The 21,100-nt window shown below is 43.4% G+C and overlaps 1 protein-coding gene across 2 annotated transcripts in view; it reads left to right on the top strand.

Moving 5' to 3' along the window:
• Positions 1 to 21,100, top strand: part of LOC144773104 (E3 ubiquitin-protein ligase TRIM39-like) — a 523,054-nt gene that overhangs the window by 430,783 nt on the left and 71,171 nt on the right. For both annotated transcript variants that reach the window (XM_078657969.1, XM_078657960.1), the window contains one exon: positions 15,305 to 15,519. In XM_078657969.1, coding sequence (XP_078514095.1) covers positions 15,305 to 15,519 — 215 coding nt within the window. The remainder of the gene's footprint in view (positions 1 to 15,304; positions 15,520 to 21,100) is intronic.

The raw sequence follows: 21,100 nt of genomic DNA, 5'->3' as shown, positions 1-21,100 counted from the left end.
GTGAAACCTCTTCTGACGAACCCAGTGTGGACGGAAATAGCCTTGCAAATCAAAGGCCAATGCCTATGCAGGTCCACAAGCATTCCATCCGCACAGTTGCAGTGCTGTGATACCTCACTAGTAGCAGTTGCATGCTATACTAGGTCCAGGTAACAGAACATAAAATCGGTTTGATTCCAGGATATTTTGGCGGCTGACAAATAACCTGCTTTATACGTTGCTTTAGTTCGATCCAACTAAGACTGCTACCAAAACCTTAGCATTATGCCGCTGTGTACACTAACAATGGAAGTGGTGGCATGCACACCGTTATAGTCCATATTAAATCCATAAAGTCTTTGTCCATCCTTGCCGATTTGCGTGCGAAACTGGGATTTGCCTTGCCCTCAAAGCACATTCATTGAGATAAGCCATGTGGGGAGCGGTTCAACACTGCTCCACTCCCAGACGCACAGCATGTTTGTGGATATCAAATCCAACCAATTTGTCATCATTTTACTCCTTGGTTATGTTCGTCCTTTTTTCACCATTATGTTGCCATTCTTTCTCTTTTTCCGAAAATTATCCACATGTTAAACAAATTGTATTTAGGAAACTTCACGTATTCACATGTGCCCATCCAGGCCTCCTTCGAAAATACGATTCCATACAAACAATAGTTCAAAGCAGCGAATCTTTATTTAAACCCAATGCATTTCGGGCTTTTTATAGCCTTTCGTCGGGGGTAACTGAAAGTCAATAATAACATCATTGTATTAATATATATATAGTTTCTTCATTACAGTTAAAATCCTCTTGATTTAAACAAATGCATATGACATTTAGCATATGATAATAATTCCCATTTCGATATATTAAAAGTGTTCATCCCCTTGCGTCCAAATATATAGTTTTCATTGTAACAAATGAAACTGTCAAACGCATCTATATCATTATATTATTCAGCTCGATTTTTGCTTCTGACAATTGTTCGAGAAAAACTTCCATACAGCAGTTGAACCCACGTAATTTTCACATTTATTGTCACGACTTACACTGGATATGGCTTGCGTGTTCCTAGATTATCTGCACCTGAATGTTACATTTATGTTTCTCTGTTTGCGGGCGTGCCTCGCTCATTAATATAGCTTTTCTATCGGGCGTCTATCAACAGCCATTTTCTTCACGCTCAATAACAAACCATTTCAGCGTTACACATTGCAACAAAACTCCGTGCGCACCTGCTTGAAACATCGCCTAGTTTTTCTTGCTCAGCATTAACTTCTGATACTCCTTTGTCCAGTGAAACCGTCTTAATAATCCCTCCCGATTTAAACTACTTGTACTCTACCCACCTCACGTGCAAAAACCTCCCAGAGTCCCTGGCGTTCATCGCGTTACTACAGTGCCCATACTGCACCTCTTTCTTACGCCTGACCAATGCTCACAAAAAGGGGATATACATCTTGTTTAACATATGCGTACTATATCATCAATTTCTGCTTTTGTATAAAAAAAAAAGTATATCATTATGTCCTTTCATGTTATTTCCTTCTTCCAAAGCTGCTTGGAACTTGCTGTTATTATAATATGTGGAAATTTTCATCAAAACCAATGCTTGTCTTTTTAAACTTGTTATTTCCTCTGGTGCACAACCAGCGTGGGGCAATCAATTTTTAAACAATGGAAGTGTTGGCATGCACACCGTTATAGTCCATATTAAATCCATAAAGTTTTTGTCCATCCATGCCGATTTGCGTGCAAAACTGGGATTTGCCTTGCCCTCAAAGCACATTCGTTGAGATAAGCCAGATGCAAGTGAAACTAATCGAAAAGGTAGACTACAAGCTAATGCAAGAATGTGTTGGAAAAAAAAATCTCAGATACACAGCCAGTCTACTGCTCTTCTAGAAGGGCAGAATCTATCCTAGTCTGGGCAATGAATGAACTACGAACACAGGTTGATTCTATATACACCACCCAACACCACTGGCCAGACAGAAAAATATAGGCATCCAAAATATCTTGGACTGAATTGCCTTCTTCCTATCCAGTCAGAGCAACATCTTGCTAAGACCTTTTGTCTCCAACTTCTGCCACTTGGGTACCAGCGTTCCCATGGGCTCAACCATCTCTTCCTCTCAATTTCAGCAGATTCACTAGTCCTTTTTATGGACTGGCTGAGCCATTTGGCCCGACCTACTACACCTGTGTTCATGACCCATAGATCCTCCTCAAATTTAGGAACCCCAGTTGCACCATGGCATCCAGATTAACACATCACCCATCTCGGTGATAGACTGAATGACAGGCCACAATCGTAGGTTCAACCAGGACAAAACAAAATCCTTTAATATGGAAACTGGCCACCAAAAGAGAATCCTGGTCTGGCCTGCAGACCATGGAGAAGGGCTCCCAGCAGTGCGGTATAAAATTGAGGTTCATTCTTAACTGCAGTTTCTACTCTTGAATCCCATGAAGACTCTGCAGGGAAATCTTCATATAGGTTCTACATGTTAAGGCAGATTATTCCCCACCTAGCTTTTCCCCCTAAAGCTCAAGCAAAAGCTGCTCTTCCGCTCTTACCTGGACTACACAAACTGACGTTACTTAGGAGCTCAGAAATCTCTCCTAAATTAATTACAATAGGTGCAAAACTATGCAACCAGTCTGTTCCTAAACTTGAATCTCTGGGACCACATTATGCCCTTCACTGTGACCTTACACTGGCTCCTAGTGTTGAGCCATATCTTGTTCAAAGCATTATGCGTAACACACAGAGACCATTGTATGTCATAGGAATATTCCTATAACAGTAAATGAGTGACTGAAGCGTGTATCTGCACATTTTCAAGCTCCTAAGTGATATCTGGGTACCCTTTAAGAAATGTGTATCAATCATGGGACCGGCAACCAACAAAGCAACTGATTTATAAATCAACCAGGACCGTAACAATTTTAGGTGAAGTGAAAGAGTGTTAAGTGTTCGTTGTCTTTCGCATACCCTTTAAGCATAAGTAGTCACACCAGTAGTGCCACTTTAGCTGCAACACTTCCAAACTATGTGCATTGCACCCAACTATTCACGCAAAAGTAATACTACATCCACACTTGCGCTTTAGACTATGCAGGTCCACAAGCATTCCATCCGCACAGTTGCAGTGCTGTGATACCTCACTAGTAGCAGTTGCATGCTATACTAGGTCCAGGTAACCGAACATAAAATCGGTTTGATTCCAGGGTATTTTGGCGGCTGACAAATAATCTGCTTTATACGTTGCTTTAGTTCAATCCAACTAAGACTGCTACCAAAACCTTAGCATTATGCCGCTGTGTACACTAAGGCAAATCTGCAAAAATGTAGACGCAAGTCTTTGGTTCCAATCCATGTTGGAGTCCACCACACTGCCAACAGATAACAACTTGTAAAATGCAAGGAGCTACATTGATAGGCGAGCAACCCTGGCGGCGCATTACCAATGTGAAAACGATAGACTGAGGAAAAGTGACATGTAATAAATGTTCAGTGTACAAAGTGTGAATTGCCTATGAGCACGCCTGTCAGAGAAACTACATGTTAATTGCAAATTCTGGTAATTGGTTTGAACATTAAGCAGATCTTGCTCAAAGTGCAGCTATAAATCACTAAGAAATTAGAAGAACGCAGTGTTCTCTTCCAGGGGATACTCATCAATAGTCATAAGCAGTGAATTATCCCCGCCCATGTACGGGACCACGGAGCTTATAACAATATATATATATATATATATATATATATATATATATATATATATATATATATATAATAAATAACTATGCAGTCCTATAAATACCAACTAAAAACAGGGGCAAACAGCCAGAAAATAACTTCGCCATACTTGTATGAAGCCATGTGGGTGTATGGTCTCTATTACAAGTTTTCTTATTTAGTGTGTTACTATACAAGAATTTCTTTATTTTCCAGAACAAGGAAAAAAACACAAGTTTTTGAAGGCAGTTTGGTCCATAGACTGCATTGGAATTACTGTCCTGGGACAGAAAAGCAAACTGGCACCTCGCCTTTAAGACTTCCAAGAATCTAGGTACTTTGCCTTTAAGAACCTTAGAGAGCCCTATGCTCCCAGCATGCACCACAGGTGACCGGTCAGTTCTTTTTGTAAAGGCGAGTAACATCTCTTAAAACCTGTTCTTTTTTCCGGCTCCTTCTGTGAGGATCCTGGAGCTTGACCTCGACAGTTTTTTGGCTTTTTAGTCAGAAATAGTTAATTTTCTTGCGGTTTAGCATTTCTCCTGTGCTGGTGGAAGGTTTTTCTCCATTTTCTGACAGAAACTGGTCATCTTTTTCTGTCAAAATGCCAGCTCTCTTCAGAAATTGTCCATCTTGTGGAAAAAATATGGCTAGATCAGATCCATACTCTGTGTGTATAGCCTGTCTTCCTTCCTCTCATAAAGTGGACTCTTGTCATCATTGCCAGAAGCTTTCGTCAGGAACTCTCCATGATAGGGAGAGAATTCGGCTTCAGGCGGTCATGGAGAGAGGAAAAACACGTCCAGAAAGTGGCCTTGGGGATCAAGAGCCCTCCTCTCATCAAAAGCATCGACATCTGTTGAAGACTGCCTCTTCTACGTTGAGAAAAAGGAAGATTCCAGCTTGTTCACCGTCGGTGTCGCAGCCACTGTCGAAGAAAAGGCCTGAACACTCTCCGACGTCGAGAAGGCATAAGTCTCCGTTGTCGAGAAAGGTGTCAACGTCGAAGCGTCCTGCTTCGGAAACGAGGTATGGCCAAGATGTGGGTCTATCGACGTTGAAACCTGTATCGTCGTCTAGAGCCCCATCGACATCGAGACACTCTCCGTCACCTCATCGTAGGTCGATGTCGAGAAGCTTGCCGACGTCGAAGAGACACGAAGACCGGTCGACGTTGAGAGCAAGACACCACTCAACGTCGAGATCACCACGGCGTCGACGGCGTTCGAAGTCTCCATGACGTCGACGGCAGTCGAGGTCAAGATCTCCCCAACGTCATGCCAGATTGAGGTCGAGGTCTCCTGCGAAGGCGTTGAAACCTGCTCAGCCCTTGATTCCTTCAGGGCATCATCGTGGGTCGACGTCGAGGGAGGTACAATTGTCAACGTCAAGGACATCGACGTCGAGGGGCAAAGAACACGCTGGGGCCTCGGAGGAGGTAGCCGATGCATCTCGTTCTCCCTCCAGATCTTCTTCACCTGGACTTAATATTGTGCAGATTTCACCGGAAGGCTCTCCGGAAGTTGGTGAAGAACCTCGGCGGAAGAAGGCCAAGTCCATCAGCAGTATTGGGACGGACTATTCCCGTACCTACTCTCCTTCTCGCTTTTCAAAGTCTCCAGTACGAGCACCTAGGAGATCTCCACGAAGATTGAGGACACCCACTGTGGTTTCTTCAAGAATAAGAACTCCTCCAAGATCACGCTCTCCACGATCCCGTCAGAGGCATTCAAGGGACAGATCTAGATCCTTGCATTCTTCTTCAACGAGGAGTCCCCGAAGACCTCGCACTTGGTCTACTTCATCTACCAAGTCCTCTAGGAGAGATTACTCTCCTACTTGTACTTCTACACCTCCATCGCGGGTTTCACCTGTGGATGATCTCACTACTTTTAATGAGGTGTTATGTCGAGGAGCGAAGAAATTAAATATAGAAATGTCGGTGCCTAAGGTATCCACCACAGTGATCTTTGAGACCCTACATCACCGTTCCTCAGCAAGGCCTTTGCTTCCACTTGTTCCTGGCAGCATTGATCTTGCCACTCAGGCTTTTCTTACTCCTGCAAAAGTGGGGTCTGTGCCTTCGCGTATAGCTAAAAAGTATAAGGCTCCTGAACAGGACCCATTATTCCTTCATTCAGATCCTCCCCCGGATTCCATCATTGTGGCAGCGGCGAGGAAAACGCAGTCATCGATGTCTTCATCCTCCGCTCCTCCTGTAAAGGACAGTAAAGTTATGGATTCCATGGGCAGAAAAATCTGCAACACATCAGCCTCCTTTATGAAGGTATCCAGTGTGTCGGCTCTTTTGGGAAGATACGACAGGTCGTTGTGGGATTCCCTGGGTTGATTTCTTGACAAACTTCCAAAAGAAGATCAGCAAGACTTTCGAGAAATCTTGCAGGAAGGAGGTCTTGTCGCTAACCAGATGATCAGCGCTTCAGCGGATGGGGCTGATTTGGCTGCTCACGGATACGCTTATGGTGTCTGTTCAAGACGAGCTGCATGGCTACGGCTAACAGGCCTTAAACCAAAAGTGCAGAGAAAAATCACCAACTTGCCGTTTAATGGTTCTTCACTCTTCGGTCCTCATGCGGATGAGGAGATGATGAAAATGAAGGCGGAATTGGACACAGTTAAGGCGGTGGGTCTCGAAAAAAAGAGAATTTCGCAAACGTTTTCGTCCCAATGATAAGCGTCAATTCCAACAGAAAGGTCAATCGAACCAGTGGTCGTCGCAAGGGCAGCAGCAGCAGCAGCAGCAGCAAAGGTCTCATTTTCAGCAGAGACGCCCAGGGAGAGGAAGAGGCAATAATAGACAACAGGCCTCTACCTCAAAGCAACCAGCCAAACAATGAGCAGTTACTTCCTCTAAACGTGTTGACCACTCGTTGGATTTCTGGAGGAGTGGCGCAAGCTAACAAACGACAAGTGGGTGCTAAATATTGTAGAAAATGGATATCTGCTATGTTTCAAGACTCCTGCTCCTTCCATCCCTCCGAGGGCTGTCGGATCTGTCATCCCATACTTTTAAAGGAGGTATGCAGTCTTCTAGAAAAAGAAGCCATAGAAAGTGTCCCAGTCCAACAGAAGCGCCAGGGCATATACACTTGTTACTTCCTGGTCGAGAAAAAGGGTCCCTCTGTGGAGTACGGGCCTATCCTGGATCTTCGCATCTTAAACAGATACATAAGAAAGGAAAAGTTCCGGATGCTGGCTCTACACCAGATCTTTCCACATTTACATCAAGGAGACTGGATGTGCTCCATAGATTTACAGGACGCTTACTTCCACATTCCAGTGTCCGGGAAGCTTCGAAAGTTTCTCAGTTTTCAAGTGGCTCGGCATCATTATCAGTTTCGAGTTCTGCCATTTGGACTCAAATCAGCACCAAGAACATTTTCAAACTGCATGGCAGTGGTGGCAGCTTGTCTGCGCAAACCAGGAATTTTCATTTACCCATACCTCGACGACTGGCTTCTGAAGAGTTATACTCCATCTCTTCTTCAGTCGCATCTGTCTGTCACTCTTCACATTTTAAACAGCCTGGGTCTTCGAGACAATTACAAGAAATCAGTTCTCAACCCCACTCAGAACATTCATTATCTGGGATCGTCCCTGGACACACTGGAAGGAAACGTGTGTCCTTCGGAGGAGAGATTCATATCTATCAGGAAGAAGTCTCAGGACCTTCTTCGGACTCTTCTCCCTACGGTCAGACAAGTGTCCTCTCTCCTAGGATCCATGGCCTCGTGCATCTTCATTGTCCCCAATGCGATATTGCACATGAGTCCTCTTCAGCAGGCTCTGGAGGACCAGTGGGCGCAGGCTCAGGGAAGTGGGAAGATCGGATTGCACTTCCACAGTCGGTCGAGGACTCTATCAGGTGGTGGACAAGGAGAGCGAATCTTCTGCAAGGGGGTCCCTTTTCACCAAGACTCCAACACAAACTATCGTGACAGACACTTCACTGCAGGGCTGGGGTGCCCATATGGATCACCTCCAAGTACAGGGCCGGTGGTCGGACACTGAGAAGGGTTATCTTATCAACTTCCTGGAACTGAGAGCAGTCCAGCTGGCTCTCAAACCCTTCTTCCCATCTCTGAGATCCAGCTCCCTCTTGGTTCAGACGGACAACACCACAACAATGTTTTACCTGAACAAGCAGGGAGGCTCCAGAGTTCTGTCCCAGGAGGCGCAAGCAATTTGGAAGTGGTTACTGGCGAGACATCTGACCATCAAGGCAGTTCACGTCCCAGGTGCTTTAAATGTTCAGGTGGACTTCCTCAGCAGAGAGTTCGTAGAAGCGCACGACTGGGTGCTCAACAACTAAGTGGCTCTCGACATTTTTCAACGCTGGGGTTTTCCAGACAGACTTGTTCGCAGACGCAACAAACGCCAAATGCCCCGTCTACGCATCCAGGTTTCCCCAACCAGGTTTGAGCGGCAATGCGCTGCTGACTTACTGTATGCCTTTCCCCCACTGCCTCTCATTCCAGTGGTGATCACCAAATTCTACAGGACCACATCCAGGATGATACTGATGGCTCCGGAGTGGCTGCGCCAGTGGTGGTACCCGGACCTTCTGCAGCTCTCCGAAGTTCCACCTCAGAGGTTGCCTTGCCATCCGGATTTGCTGTCCAAGAGTCGAGGGAAGGTGTTCCATCCCTGCCTTCCCTCGCTGCGGCTGACCGCATGGCTCCTAAGGTCTTGCAGTATGGGCATTTAGACTTACCAGATGACTGTATGAGCATCCTCAAGGAGGCTAAAAGACCTTCTATTAGAGCTTCCTACGCTTTCAAATGGAAGCGTTTCTACATCTGGTGTGTGAATAACGGACATGACCCAGTCTCTGGTCAGGAGCAAGTCATTCTGCCATATTTGTTATATCTGGCTAAGTCGGGGCTGCAATTCTCCTCCATCAAGGTACACTTAGCAGCTATCACAGCGTACAGAAAGTCTCCTACACAGGGCTCTTTCTTCCAGATGCCAGTGGTCCAGGATTTTTTAGAAGGTCTAAAAAGGTGTATCCACCAGTGCGAGCGCCTTCTCCTCCGTGGGAGCTCAATGTGGTCTTGACCAAACTGATGGGAACACCTTTTGAGACAATACATAGGTCTTCTTTGCAACACTTATCTTGGAAAGTGGCTTTCTTGGTCGCAATCACTTCTGTTCACAGAGTAAGGGAATTGCAAGCTCTGTGCTGTAAGGAACCCTACACAGTATTTCATGCGAATAGGGTGGTTCTTAGAACTCACTCTAGTTTTTTGCCAAAGGTGGTGTCAGAGTTCCACATCAATCAGGGAATCACATTACATACTTTCTTTCCCAATCCCTCTACGCCCCCTGAGAGGGCCTTACATTCTTTAGAACTTAAGAGGGTGTTGAAGTTCTACCTAGATAAAACTAAAAGTATTAGAAAGACGGACAGATTATTTGTGAATTATGGTCCTATTAATACGGGCTTGGCAGCTTCTAAGAGGTCCATCTCAAGGTGGATAGTTTCTTGTATTTCCTTGACTTATCAATTAGCTAATAAAGTTCTACAAGGAAGGCCGAGGACTCATTCAACCAGGGGAAAGGCCTCAACTACGGCTCTCCTCAGAAATGTGCCCATAGCAGAAATTTGCAAAGCAGCTACATGGCGGTCTGTTCATACTTTTTCTCGTCATTACTGCTTAGATTCAGATACTCATGAAGATGCGCAAGTAGGTCAAGCATCTCTGAGGAATCTGTTTGGTTAATTATTGGTACCTATTACTTTAAGATTGTTTTTTTTATCTGTAGTGCTATATTGCTAGTCCGCGAAGTGTGGGGAAAGGGCTTGCTATTCTATTCACTGCTTATGACTATTGATGAGTATCCCCTGGAAGAGAAGGATAAGTTACTTACCTGTAATCCTAGTTCTCTTCCAGGGGTATACTCATCTTAGTCATAAGCACCCCGCCCTCTTCCCCGGTCTAGCAATGTTTAGTACTGGTTTTTAGAGATATGTTACTCGCCTTTACAAAAAGAACTGACCTAACTGCCACCTGTGGTGCATGTTGGGAGCATAGGGCTCTCTGAGGTTCTTAAAGGCAAAGTACCTAGATTCTTGGAAGTCTTAAAGGCGAGGTGCCAGTTTGCTTTTCTGTCCCAGGACAGTAATTCCTATTCAGTCTATGGGCCAAACTGCCTTCAAAAACTTGTGTTTTTTTCCTTGTTCTGGAAAATAAAGAAATTCTTGTATAAAGCCATGTGGGTGTATGGTCTCTATAACAAGTTTTCTTTTTTTTTCTTTTTTTTTCTTTTTTTATAAAAAAACCTTTATTGAAAGACACGGATAATTACAAGCGCAGGCCTACAACCACAGGGGCCGGCCGCAAAATCAGGAGAGTCAAAAAAGGCAAAGCAATGTGTACGATAGAATGAATACAGGATGGACGTAAAGAAAGTCGTTATACAGCCAGCGCCAGGATAAGAAAGGTTTCATTTTACGTTATATAAAGGAGGCAGCAACCATATCTACCAGGGCGTCATGCAACATATACAGAAAAAGAGGGGGGGGGGCGGGAGGGAAACAGCCCCCCACGCAATCAGATGACCACAGTAGGGCAAAGCCCAAAGATCTCTCACGCCCATACAAGGTTCAAAATAAAGGACAAATTCCAGCAAACAAATAAAGTGGACGCCACATGTACAGCCCACCCGCCCCGAAAAAGGAGAAAGTGCAGACACTTACGAAACAAAGGAGTAAACACAAAGGGACATAGCCCACCCCCTGGAAAAAGGCAAAAAGGGACCATAGAATAAAACAAACTAAAATAACAAACACCCCCCCCACCCTACATCACTGTAATGGCTACGGCCTACCCCACTAAACAGCGTGCCTGTCGCCCAGAGTCACCCGAAATATAGAAGAAAGAGAGAGGGAATAATAACGAAAGAGAGGGGAGAAAGAAAAAGGAGAGGAAGAAGGAAGGGAGAGGAGAGGAGCCAGCGATCGAGACATAGAATACTACCCCCTCCGCAACAATAAATCACTAATCGAGGTCGAAAAGGAGATTTGAGAAAAGCCTACACAAGGATGAAAACAGGAACCATCCAAAATAACGCGGCCCGGAGATGCCATTTAAAAAGGGGTCCCACAGGCACCCGGGCACGATCACCCCTGTCCACTTTTATGATGAGTCGAGCTTCCAGACCCCGCCACAGCCAAAAAACAGCAGAACACAATGGGTCCATACCAGTCAGGGAAAGCCGGTGGGATCTCCGCAAAACACCGTCCCGGCCAACAAGAAGTAACCAGGAGAACTCTGCAGCAGTCAGAATGCAAAAGTTCCTCAAAGATCCACGCGGCCAAGCACAATATCTGGGCTGTCCAGCACGAAGCAAAGAAATCAGGATGTAGGAAACACTGCAGCATCGGCACCGGGTCTACTTGATCCCATAGGATCGAACACCCAGCCGGAGATCCCAGCACAGCCGCCGGAGAAGTTTCAACCATTACAATTCGGGGAGACGACACCTCGTCACAAAATGGCGGAGCAACCATGGCGGCGATCCGCAACTCCAAGTCTCGGCATTTCAAGGACAGGTCGATCCGCAGAGCAGCCAGGGCAAACCAGACAGCACTCCGAGTAGGGGCCGCTCGAAGCAAACGAGGGCTGGAGAAAGCAAATACGGCTACTTCCCTGTCTCCAGGAGAAAGACACTCCGAGGGGCCATCCGCCATCTTAAGCACAGCGCCCGCCGCCACCGTCGCAGGCGCCTCCAAGTCCACCAGGAGCACCGGCGGCCCCAGGGCACACAGCCAATCTGCAGCGGATGGCGCTCGGCGGAGAAAGGAGAGTCACCAGAAGAACGGGCGTGCTCCCCACAACACTCAGGGGGAGCCCAGCACCGGACCCCGGGCGGGACAAGCAACAGGAGTGGGCTTCTCACTTGAGGGGTGCTGGACAACGCGGCTTCTCTTCTTCGGGCCGGCAGGCAAACGGACACACGGGGTGGCCCACCAGCGGGGGCGGGTCCGCCCCGGGGGTTCCGGCCCGCGGCTCTCAGGCTCCCACCATCGAGTCTCTCCACCGGCTCCGGACCGCCGGCACTCCGAACATCTCCGGGCAGGCACAGCACTCGAGGCCCCGGCGTCAGGGCCGGGAAGCATCAAAAGCAGAACGGGTACCTGCCCTAAGGATTTGAACAGAAAGGCCTAGGAGAGGTCCAAATGTATTAATACAAAGACACCTAAGCCCAAGCAAATTACACCATACAGACAGGTTTATTCGTTTAGTATCAAAATTTATTTTTCAGGAATGAATTTATTTAAGGGACTGCTTTTATTGCTAATACATAAATATGTTTCGTGGATTAGCCTACACCGTAATAAATAAACACAATAATAAAAATAAATAAATAGTGGTTCAAATTCCGCTCTAGCGTATCATCAACATTCATACAGCATTCATTCTCAGGTCAAACAACACCAAGCGATGATGGTTGTAGATAACATGGGGACCGATGGTTCGAGGTCCAGGTAGGTTCTGAAGGTTCCTAAATAGGAAAGAGCGCCTACGCGCGTTTCGGTGTATGGTCCCGTCCGGGACTACACCTTCATCAGGGCACAGTGGAAGGGCGGAAGGGGAACCACAAACAGGTAAGATTTCTGTGAAATAAACATTAAAAACAGTGGTTAGGTGTATGTACATTTTTGCGAGGGTTTAGGTGTAAACTTAAATACGCTCACATCTACATTCAGATTATGGACATCCAGTTTGTGGGCGGTCGGGACTAGACTTGCAGAACACATTCATAGTAAGTCAGGGCCGGGAAGGCCAGCAAGGTGACCAGGGCAGAACGCCGAAATCACTGCACGCCAGAGCCCCAGAAAAGGATGGTAAGTGAAGGCTCTTCCTCAGTAACCGAATTCGGAACACCCCGAACAGGATGAAATACAGGATAGGTGGCGGGGAGGAAGAGATCACGGAGCGAGGCGGTTATGCGACTGTTCCGATTGCCATCTTGGCTCCTCCCCCACAAGTTTTCTTATTTAGCGTGTTACTATACAAGTATGGCGAAGTTATTTTCTGGCTGTTTGCCCATGTTTTTAGTTGGGATTTATAGGACTGCATAGTTATTTATTATATTTAATATATATATATATATAGTTATATATATATATATATATATAGTTATATATAGTTATAAGCTCTGGGGTCCCGCACATGGGCGGGGATAATTCACTGCTTATGAGTTTGATGAGTATACCCCTGGAAGAGAACTAAGATTACAGGTAAGTAACTTATCCTTATGTACGACCTCCACAGCTGCAATCATGAAAATATTGACTGTATGGATACACAAATTACTGTTTACGGAGTTGGATTCGTGGTTTGTTGATCGTTTAGCTGCTCCACACAGGCTCTTGTAATCCTGGAGTTTGAATAAGTGTTGCAGCAGTCAGTAATTTTCTCCTACTTTGTGGTAGTCGGTGATAGTGAACAATAAAATTCAAGAGGTAAATGTTCTTTTGAATGTATGTAAAGTGTAGAAAGCGTTTTTCTTCTGTGTTGGATGTCAAATCAAGGGCAGTACCATGTCTCTGCAGATTGGCTGCACCTCATCTTGTAAGCCACACACCCTAGAGCTAAAATGTGATTTGTACCCATTCTTGGAACAACAGAATAGATCACTGGTCACTCGGATGTGGAGGTTATCTAGTGGCTGCTCGCCATTAGAGAGTAAAGGTTCAGTTTTACCGTGGAGATCCTGTGTCTTGTGATTGTATAGCAACAGGTATGTTTTTGTTAGCAACGTGCTTTGATAGCTAGCTGTTACCAGGGATTGTGTCAGAATTAACGTATTTGTAAAAAATGGTGATTGTAGAGTTTCTTTAATGATCCAGTATTCAATTCAAATTCAAAACAAGCTTTATTCGGTTAGTATACAACCATAAAAGCATTCTAAAATACATCCAATATAAAAACATTAAAACATTTATCATAAATCACAATGAGATATAAATAATTTATCACAGCGAAAATAATAAAAAATCATTTAAGGTCAAATTGCAAGCTAGGTTATCATTATACATAAAGTGCTAAGTGCATTTTGGTGAGAAGACCATATTTATCTTTAAAGCCAAGAAAAAAGAACAATTTCGCCTGGGAATTTAAAACACTAATTATGCTAAAAAAACTTTACAATTTCCGTAGACTAAAATCATTTCATTTACCTGCCCGATTCAATTACTACATTCCATATTATCTCCTAATACCAAGTGCGACTTTAAACTCATAATTGCAGAACAAACGGTAGAATTTTACAAAAGTTGCAAACACTCTTATCCATCTAGGTACGTACATGGAGAGATATTTTTTAGTATTGGTCTCAAAACTCTCCTTCTCGTATCATCATAGAGTGTTCAAAAGAGTGTAAGGTGCATAGTGCTCTGGGGAGTACTGTTATCACAGGGACAGAAACTAAGGGTTTCCGCCCACCCAGTTTGTCTTGGAAAAGCAAGCAAAAAGTGCAAGGTACCAAGGTGAAATCTGGTTAAATAAAAACGCATCTGACAATTTGTTGAAAAGGCTAGATAGTACTGCTGGGTAGGCAAAAAGGCACATTTTGGGCCAGACGCCTCTTGCTGAAAATGTTTCATATGTGCCCAGTCCCTTTGGCATTTATGGGGATCTTTGTCAGACTTTCATAAAACTCACCCAGCCCAATGTCATATAATCTTTCCTTAACATACCGAAACCAGGGAATAGTTATCACCTAATCAAGGTTAATGCAGTCTTCCATTATTTCCCTAGTAAATTGTAGTTCTTCTTTCAACCAAATTTTAGACCATAAAATCAAAGGGGCAGAGTTTATACGATCCTCCAGATAATCCAACCCTATCTCTCGATGAGAGAAAGAGGTGGCCGTACTGGTTGGGATCATCAGTAAGCGTTTTATGAATGTATTTTCTACCACTTGTAACAAGCGGCTTTTCTGATGACCCCAATCCCCTGCCCCGTATGATGCCGCCGATGCACATTTTGCATTATATAGAGTGACAAGCTGTGTCACAGGCCTATGACCTAGCTTACAAGCAAACCTAAAAATCCCCTCGGCTACTCTATTGGTTTGTTGGGCCCTCATTGTAATTAAAAAGTCCCATTTAAGATCCCTGCTGAACGTATTTCCTAGATATGTAAAGTTTTCCACCCTTTCGACTGGTTTGCCTCTAACATTAAAACTCCTAGATTTTGCGTGTTTTGGGCCACAGACCATTATATAAGACTTTGAAAAATTAACCTTTAAGTAATGATCCAGTAGGTTGTGATGAGTGACCTTGGATTTTTCATTGTCTTAGAGACTGACTGGGATAGGTATATATACTAGAAGTGTTATTGTGAGCGATTACTTTTGTTTTATATTTTGAGAGCTGTGATTGTGTGGGATGTGGGATGTGTGCTGTTCTTTTTACGTTAGGCCCTTGCTACTTCGATTACCAGTTGTAAACTTATGGTGAGAGGTACTATGCAATTTTCTCTCCATGATACTAAAAGTTGTTGAGTAAACATATATAGTGACATTAATTGTGTGTTGCTCTAGGTGTAAAGAGGCACAGGTTCAGAAGCAAGAGGTGAAGGTGAAGAGCAAAACTGAGCAGGCGGTGAAGAGCAAAACTGAGCAGGCGGTGAAGAGCAAAACTGAGCAGGCGGTGAAGAGCAAAACTGAGCAGGCGGTGAAGAGTACCGTAGGAACAGAGAAATGTGTCAAACGTAGGAGTCTTCCAAAACCTGGCCATGTGATCAAGCGCTATCAAGGTACATATAGTTGTGCTGCCTAATGTGGTGTTTTATTCTCATACAGCATCGTTCTCTGCTTTAATATTTTGTACAGCAACGCCTGCACTTCATCCTCGTCCCATTCCTTAGTCAGGTGACCTGCTTGAGTCAAAACTGTTGTGGAAAACTGCTTCTGAAAGTAATGTCCGTATTAGAACTGCTGCACCAGACGTAATCGCTGTATTCATTCTGTTTCCAACCATCAGCCTATCGAGTTTCTGTTAGTGACATCTGCTAAGAAAGCAATGTGATGAAGGTGAAGATTACAAATAAGGAATCTAGACCTTGGTCGTTCGGAATATATCTAAACTGTTTGATCGTGTAGCTTAGTCATGTGGTCTCTGGTAAACCACCTGTTAGGGCGGTCTTGTTTTAAGAGTTTAAACCACTTTATGTGCATGTTTTCCACCCTAAGCCTCTTACTATGAATTTAGGTATTTGTCATGGCATTGGACAGTTTTCATTGCCAACACTTAAGAGTATTTGAGGTGGGGGAGGGAGGGAGGGGGGGCTTGTACCTCTCTTTTCAATAAAGTTAACCGTTTAGACGGTTGAGGACCGGCTGAAAAAATGTTAGCTCATGCAAAAAAGAGTTGATACTTCCTTTCAGAAAAGTCGAGCTGTAGTGAGTGAGGAGTAGAAAAATCTTGTGTTTTCCAGGGTCTGATTCCTGCGGTATGGAGTGGGTACTTTTCCTGAACTCCTGGTACTTTGGTTTGCATCTTAGTGCGAGTTCCAATTAATTTCAAAGTCTGCCACCCAGGGGTTTAAAGCTTCATCCTATGTATTTGATTTCCATTTGTTGATATATGCAATACCTCAGCTCGGTTTAAGGATTTAACATGTTCCATGTCAGAATCCATTATTTGGACCAAGCCGAAGTACCAGAATATAAAGAACCATCCCATTGGATGAGCTACTCATTACTAACCTGAGGCGACTAGAAAATTGTCATTCAAGCCAGTCCTGTGCTTGGGTATAGTAAGGGAAGAGCGTTACCAAAATTCTTTGCTCAGAAGGCAATCATTTTCTAAGCTTGATAGTTTTTAAAACAACTTTACTTTTTATTATATCTTCTTTCGAGCACCGTAGTTTTTTTTAATTTGTTGCATAATATGTATTTTGAAGGCATTTCTGGATTTCTTCTGGCCATGTAGACTGTACATCAGTGAATGTGCTCTTTTTTAAGGGATTATGACTGTCTTTTTGTATTTCAGATAATTTTACTGTTAACTACCCCCAAATAATATCTTTTTGTTTGCCAAAAAAGCCAAGTTCCTGCCATCTATCCCATTTTCCTCTCAATGTAGTTTTTTTTCAAATTCATAGTGAACGCACACTAAAGAAAACAGCTAGTCGTGCTTAAATAGATAATGCCTGAAGATCCTTTGACTACATAGTGTTAACAAGGGTATTTCTATTTCTACATTGATTTTTTTTGTGTGGGGAGGGGGAGGCAAATCTTGCTGTGGAAAATAAAAGCAGCAGTTTAACTTGACACAGAAAAAGTCGCTGTTAAAGCTTTGTACATTAAGGGTTCCACTATGATCAGCACCAATGGGCGTTTTGACATCTGAGTTTTGTGGGGCAACATTGTTTTCTGTCATAGATGTACTGTTTGGTGTTAAAGGATGCGGGCGAAATATTTTTGACAATCCTCATAATGGACGGAGGAGCGGATTAACATTCAGACTCCTGAACCCGAAAACAACGTTTGACGAGCAAGCTGGCTATTAAACAGAGGAGTTGAACCATGTGTGAGAGAACTGGAGAAAACTCTTCTTTTGAGTTGGTTCCTCTGTCAACATGAAGCTGTCTGGGTGATCTCTTGATCTCCTTGGAATGAAGCAGAGAGCTACTCAAGAATAAGGCATAAGTGTTCAAAAGACACATACAACAAAATGTTTTAGTTGAGGATGTATCATCTTAGGCCCAAACTAATTAGTTGGTTCCAGTGCCAAATTCTCTGGTTGGTGTAGATTCTTGACAGTGTCTAATATGAACTGTGCCAGTATGCAGTATGTGATTTTATGGGCAGGAAGAGCATGGCATCAAAGAGGCTGTTCATGTTACTGCCTGCTGGACTCTACTTCTGAGGACGCCCTGATCCTGGGAACTTAACTTGCTGGATGTTGACTGCATTTTTAAACAAAAAGATTTACTTCAGTTCACAGCTACTCAAAAAGAATATCAACTAGCCGAGTCAGAAACTTACTGTTACCTTCAGATCTGACATGTAATCACCTCTCTGGTTCCTAAGGGGGAGACTCTGCCTGAGGCCTCCCCACTGGAGGACAGACTTTTGACTGACCCCCTGACAAGTAAGGCGATCTCGCTCACCTACCGTAAACTTTTGAACAATCAGCCTGATCTGTTAGCCCAACTTCACCAACAGTGGGAAACTGACCTTGGTTACTTAGAGGATGATGACTGGAAGAAGGCCCTCTCCTCCCCCGGGTGGTTGCCATCCCCATGCGTCTACGACAGGTCCAGATATGGCCCCCAGCATGATACGTGGAAGAGAAGAGGCAGCAGAACAAATGTTTAATGAGGAAAGCTTGAGAAATACGTGGACTAAAAGACACAATGAGAACAAAGGAGACGGACATTTATGAAAAATTTTAATTACTAGAAAAACTGCAGCGGAATGAGCTTACTAAATGGTGGGAAGTGATATCATGATCAAAATGTCTGGATGTCGGAAGGATCCCAAGAGGCCTGAGGATTTTAGTTTCACCAAGCTTAGAAAATCCAGATCCTGAGATGGAGTGGGCATCCAGTAATTTAGAGGCATTGGCAAGGCTGGTTCAGATCCTGATAAATTATGCTGATAAAGATAGGATACGAATATTCGAACTAATTGAGGAGTGGAAGGTGCAGAAATTTACAAGGGACAAGATAGATTACGAATGTGGCCACATTTTCACCTTTGCAAGGAGGTTTGAGCGATTTAGGAAACCGCGGCAAAGTGAAGGGAATATCTGGCAACAAGAATGCAACAGACCGAGACAGAGTTAAGCTCTGAAATTGAAACTGATAATCAAGATCTGAATCAACCAAAGGGGGCAAGTGGAATCTCAGGAACAAAAATAGCCTCAATCACTGATGAATTGGATTTTTTATGGTTAGACCGCAGGCAAACCTTAGAGCTCAGAAGTTCGAGACCTCCAAACCTAAGAAAAGAAATGAAAGGCGACAAACGCAACGTAAAAGACAGGAAAAGTAAACAGAAATGTCAAATCTTTGAAAACAAAGTAAAGGAAATTGACATGTAGAGTTTAATCATATATTTAACAGATATGGTACTGACAAAAGCAGAAAAGGACATTCTAATGCTATGCCTGTACTACTGTCCTCGATGTCCCATGAATTATGTACAAACAAGGATTGACATCTTCAAATTTGTGTGAAAATTGAAACTATTAAAAGCACATATGCTTAAAACAAATTCAAGCTTCAAGTCAAATGGTGAGAATGAGCCAAAGGTTCTTGAAACAATAGAAGAGCCAATAACCATTGCAGATTTGTCTCTGTTAAAAACCCTGAAACAAATTGGAAGGAGAAAGTGCACAAGAAAGTATTCAAGTAACTGACCAGGAAATCATACATGAGTATGACCTGGAAGTATGGGTAGCAGCTGAGACCCTATTCAAACCACTTTCAGAACCGTGCCGGCCATAACTAGAGACTGTATTGTTGCCTTCCATGATATGTTGATTCATGGAATCAAGAAATTGGCTTTGGAAGAAAACCTCGAAAGAAGAGGAATTAAAAAGTGCTGCTATGTGGAAATATGAAGAGTTTGTATCAAAATTGAGAAAGAATAAACAGATAGTGGTAAATAACTCTGATAAGGGAGGCAATATTGTGTTATGGCCAATGAAGCTGTATGTACAGGAAGCACAAAAACAACTAAATCAGAAGGACTGTTACAGAAAGTGTTAAACAACGAGGCAAAATGATGTTCAAATGCAGTACAAAAATGAACTAGAAAAGTGGATGAATGAGGGTTTACTCTCATATGAAGAGTATAGATTTCTAAGAAATGACAACCTAAGGACCCCCATACTATATCTAATACCAAAGATTCATAAGAATGCACATCCTGCACATCATCCTGGGAGCCTTATAATTTCAGCAAAGAGAAGTGCAATGGAAAATACATCTAAATACGTGGACTTCTTTTTACAAAAATATGTGAAAAACTTCATACGTGAAGGACACTGGGGACTTTTTGAGATTAATATATGATACTCTAGTAGGAAGAGACTATGTGCTGATTTCAATGGACATTGCATCGCTATATACAAGCATTTTGCATTCTGATGGGTTAAGAGCAATGCACTATTTTCTCCAAGAAAGACCAGTTACTTTATACAAGCACACTGAAATGTTAATGACTATGGTAAAAAGATGTCTGGAGGGACATTTTTCCTATTCGGGGGTGAACTGTACCAACAAATGTGTGGGATTGTGATGGGCACCTGTTTCGCCCCCAGTTACGCATGCTTGCATGTGGTCTGGTGGGAGGGACAAGTGCTCCGCAGGTACCATGAAGACACATGGGAAAAACGTAGTAGTCTGGACAAAATTTATCGATTTTGTTTTGTATATGGAGAGAATCAGTAACATCAGATAAATAGTTCATCAAAAGTTTGCATGTAAAGGATTTGAAATTGAATTTCACAGATAATATTAGCACATCATCGTTCACAATTTTAGATTTAGAGATATTTATTCAGGAAGTTGAACTGGAAACAAGATTGTATAGAATAAGTACTGCTGGTAACAAGACGCTTCATTCCTCCAGTTTCCACCTCAATCACACTAAAATGAGTATTCCTTTTGATGAAATGTTGCACACCAAGCGGAATTGCAGTACAAATGAAGATCTAAATAAAGTGTCAGGATGATATGGACCAAAGATTCAAACAGAGGCTACAGCATGTCAGTAATAAAATCAACTAGAACATACATGAATAAGTTGAATAGAGACTCTATCCTGTTCGCTAAAAAGAAAGAAGTAAAAAAGGAGAAGAAAAAACAGGCAGAGATCAGATTTTTAACTCCATTTAATAGTCAGGAAAAAACACTTTAAGCACTGTTAAGGAAGAGCTTGCCAACAATAACAGTAGATCCAGTGATAGGGGAGGTAGTCTCGAAACACCCCATGATCACATTCAGGCGTGCACCATCATTAAGGGATGCAGTGGTAGCAAGCACCCCTGAAATGCAACATGAAAGCAGTTGGGTGCGGCTGCAACCAGGCTTTAGACGATGCTCGAGATGTAGAACATGCATCATAGGTGAGAGCATCACTAGTTACAAGACACAGTTTAGTAATGAGACCGAGAAAATCAAAGAAACTTAAAACTGCAAAACAGAGTTTGCAGTATACGTTCTTACGTGTACTTGCAACTTAAGATACGCGGGCAGTACAATATTGCCAGTAAATAAAAGAATACTAATATCCAACAATGACCATACTTATCCACTAGAGCTGCATTGTGCAATACACCACAATAAGGATCCAAAACACGTAAAATATTCAGTAATTGAT

The sequence above is a fragment of the Lissotriton helveticus genome, chromosome 1_1 (genome assembly GCF_964261635.1).
Source record: "Lissotriton helveticus chromosome 1_1, aLisHel1.1, whole genome shotgun sequence".
NCBI classification, from domain to species: domain Eukaryota; kingdom Metazoa; phylum Chordata; class Amphibia; order Caudata; family Salamandridae; genus Lissotriton; species Lissotriton helveticus.
This window is presented reverse-complemented; position numbering and strand designations above follow the sequence as displayed.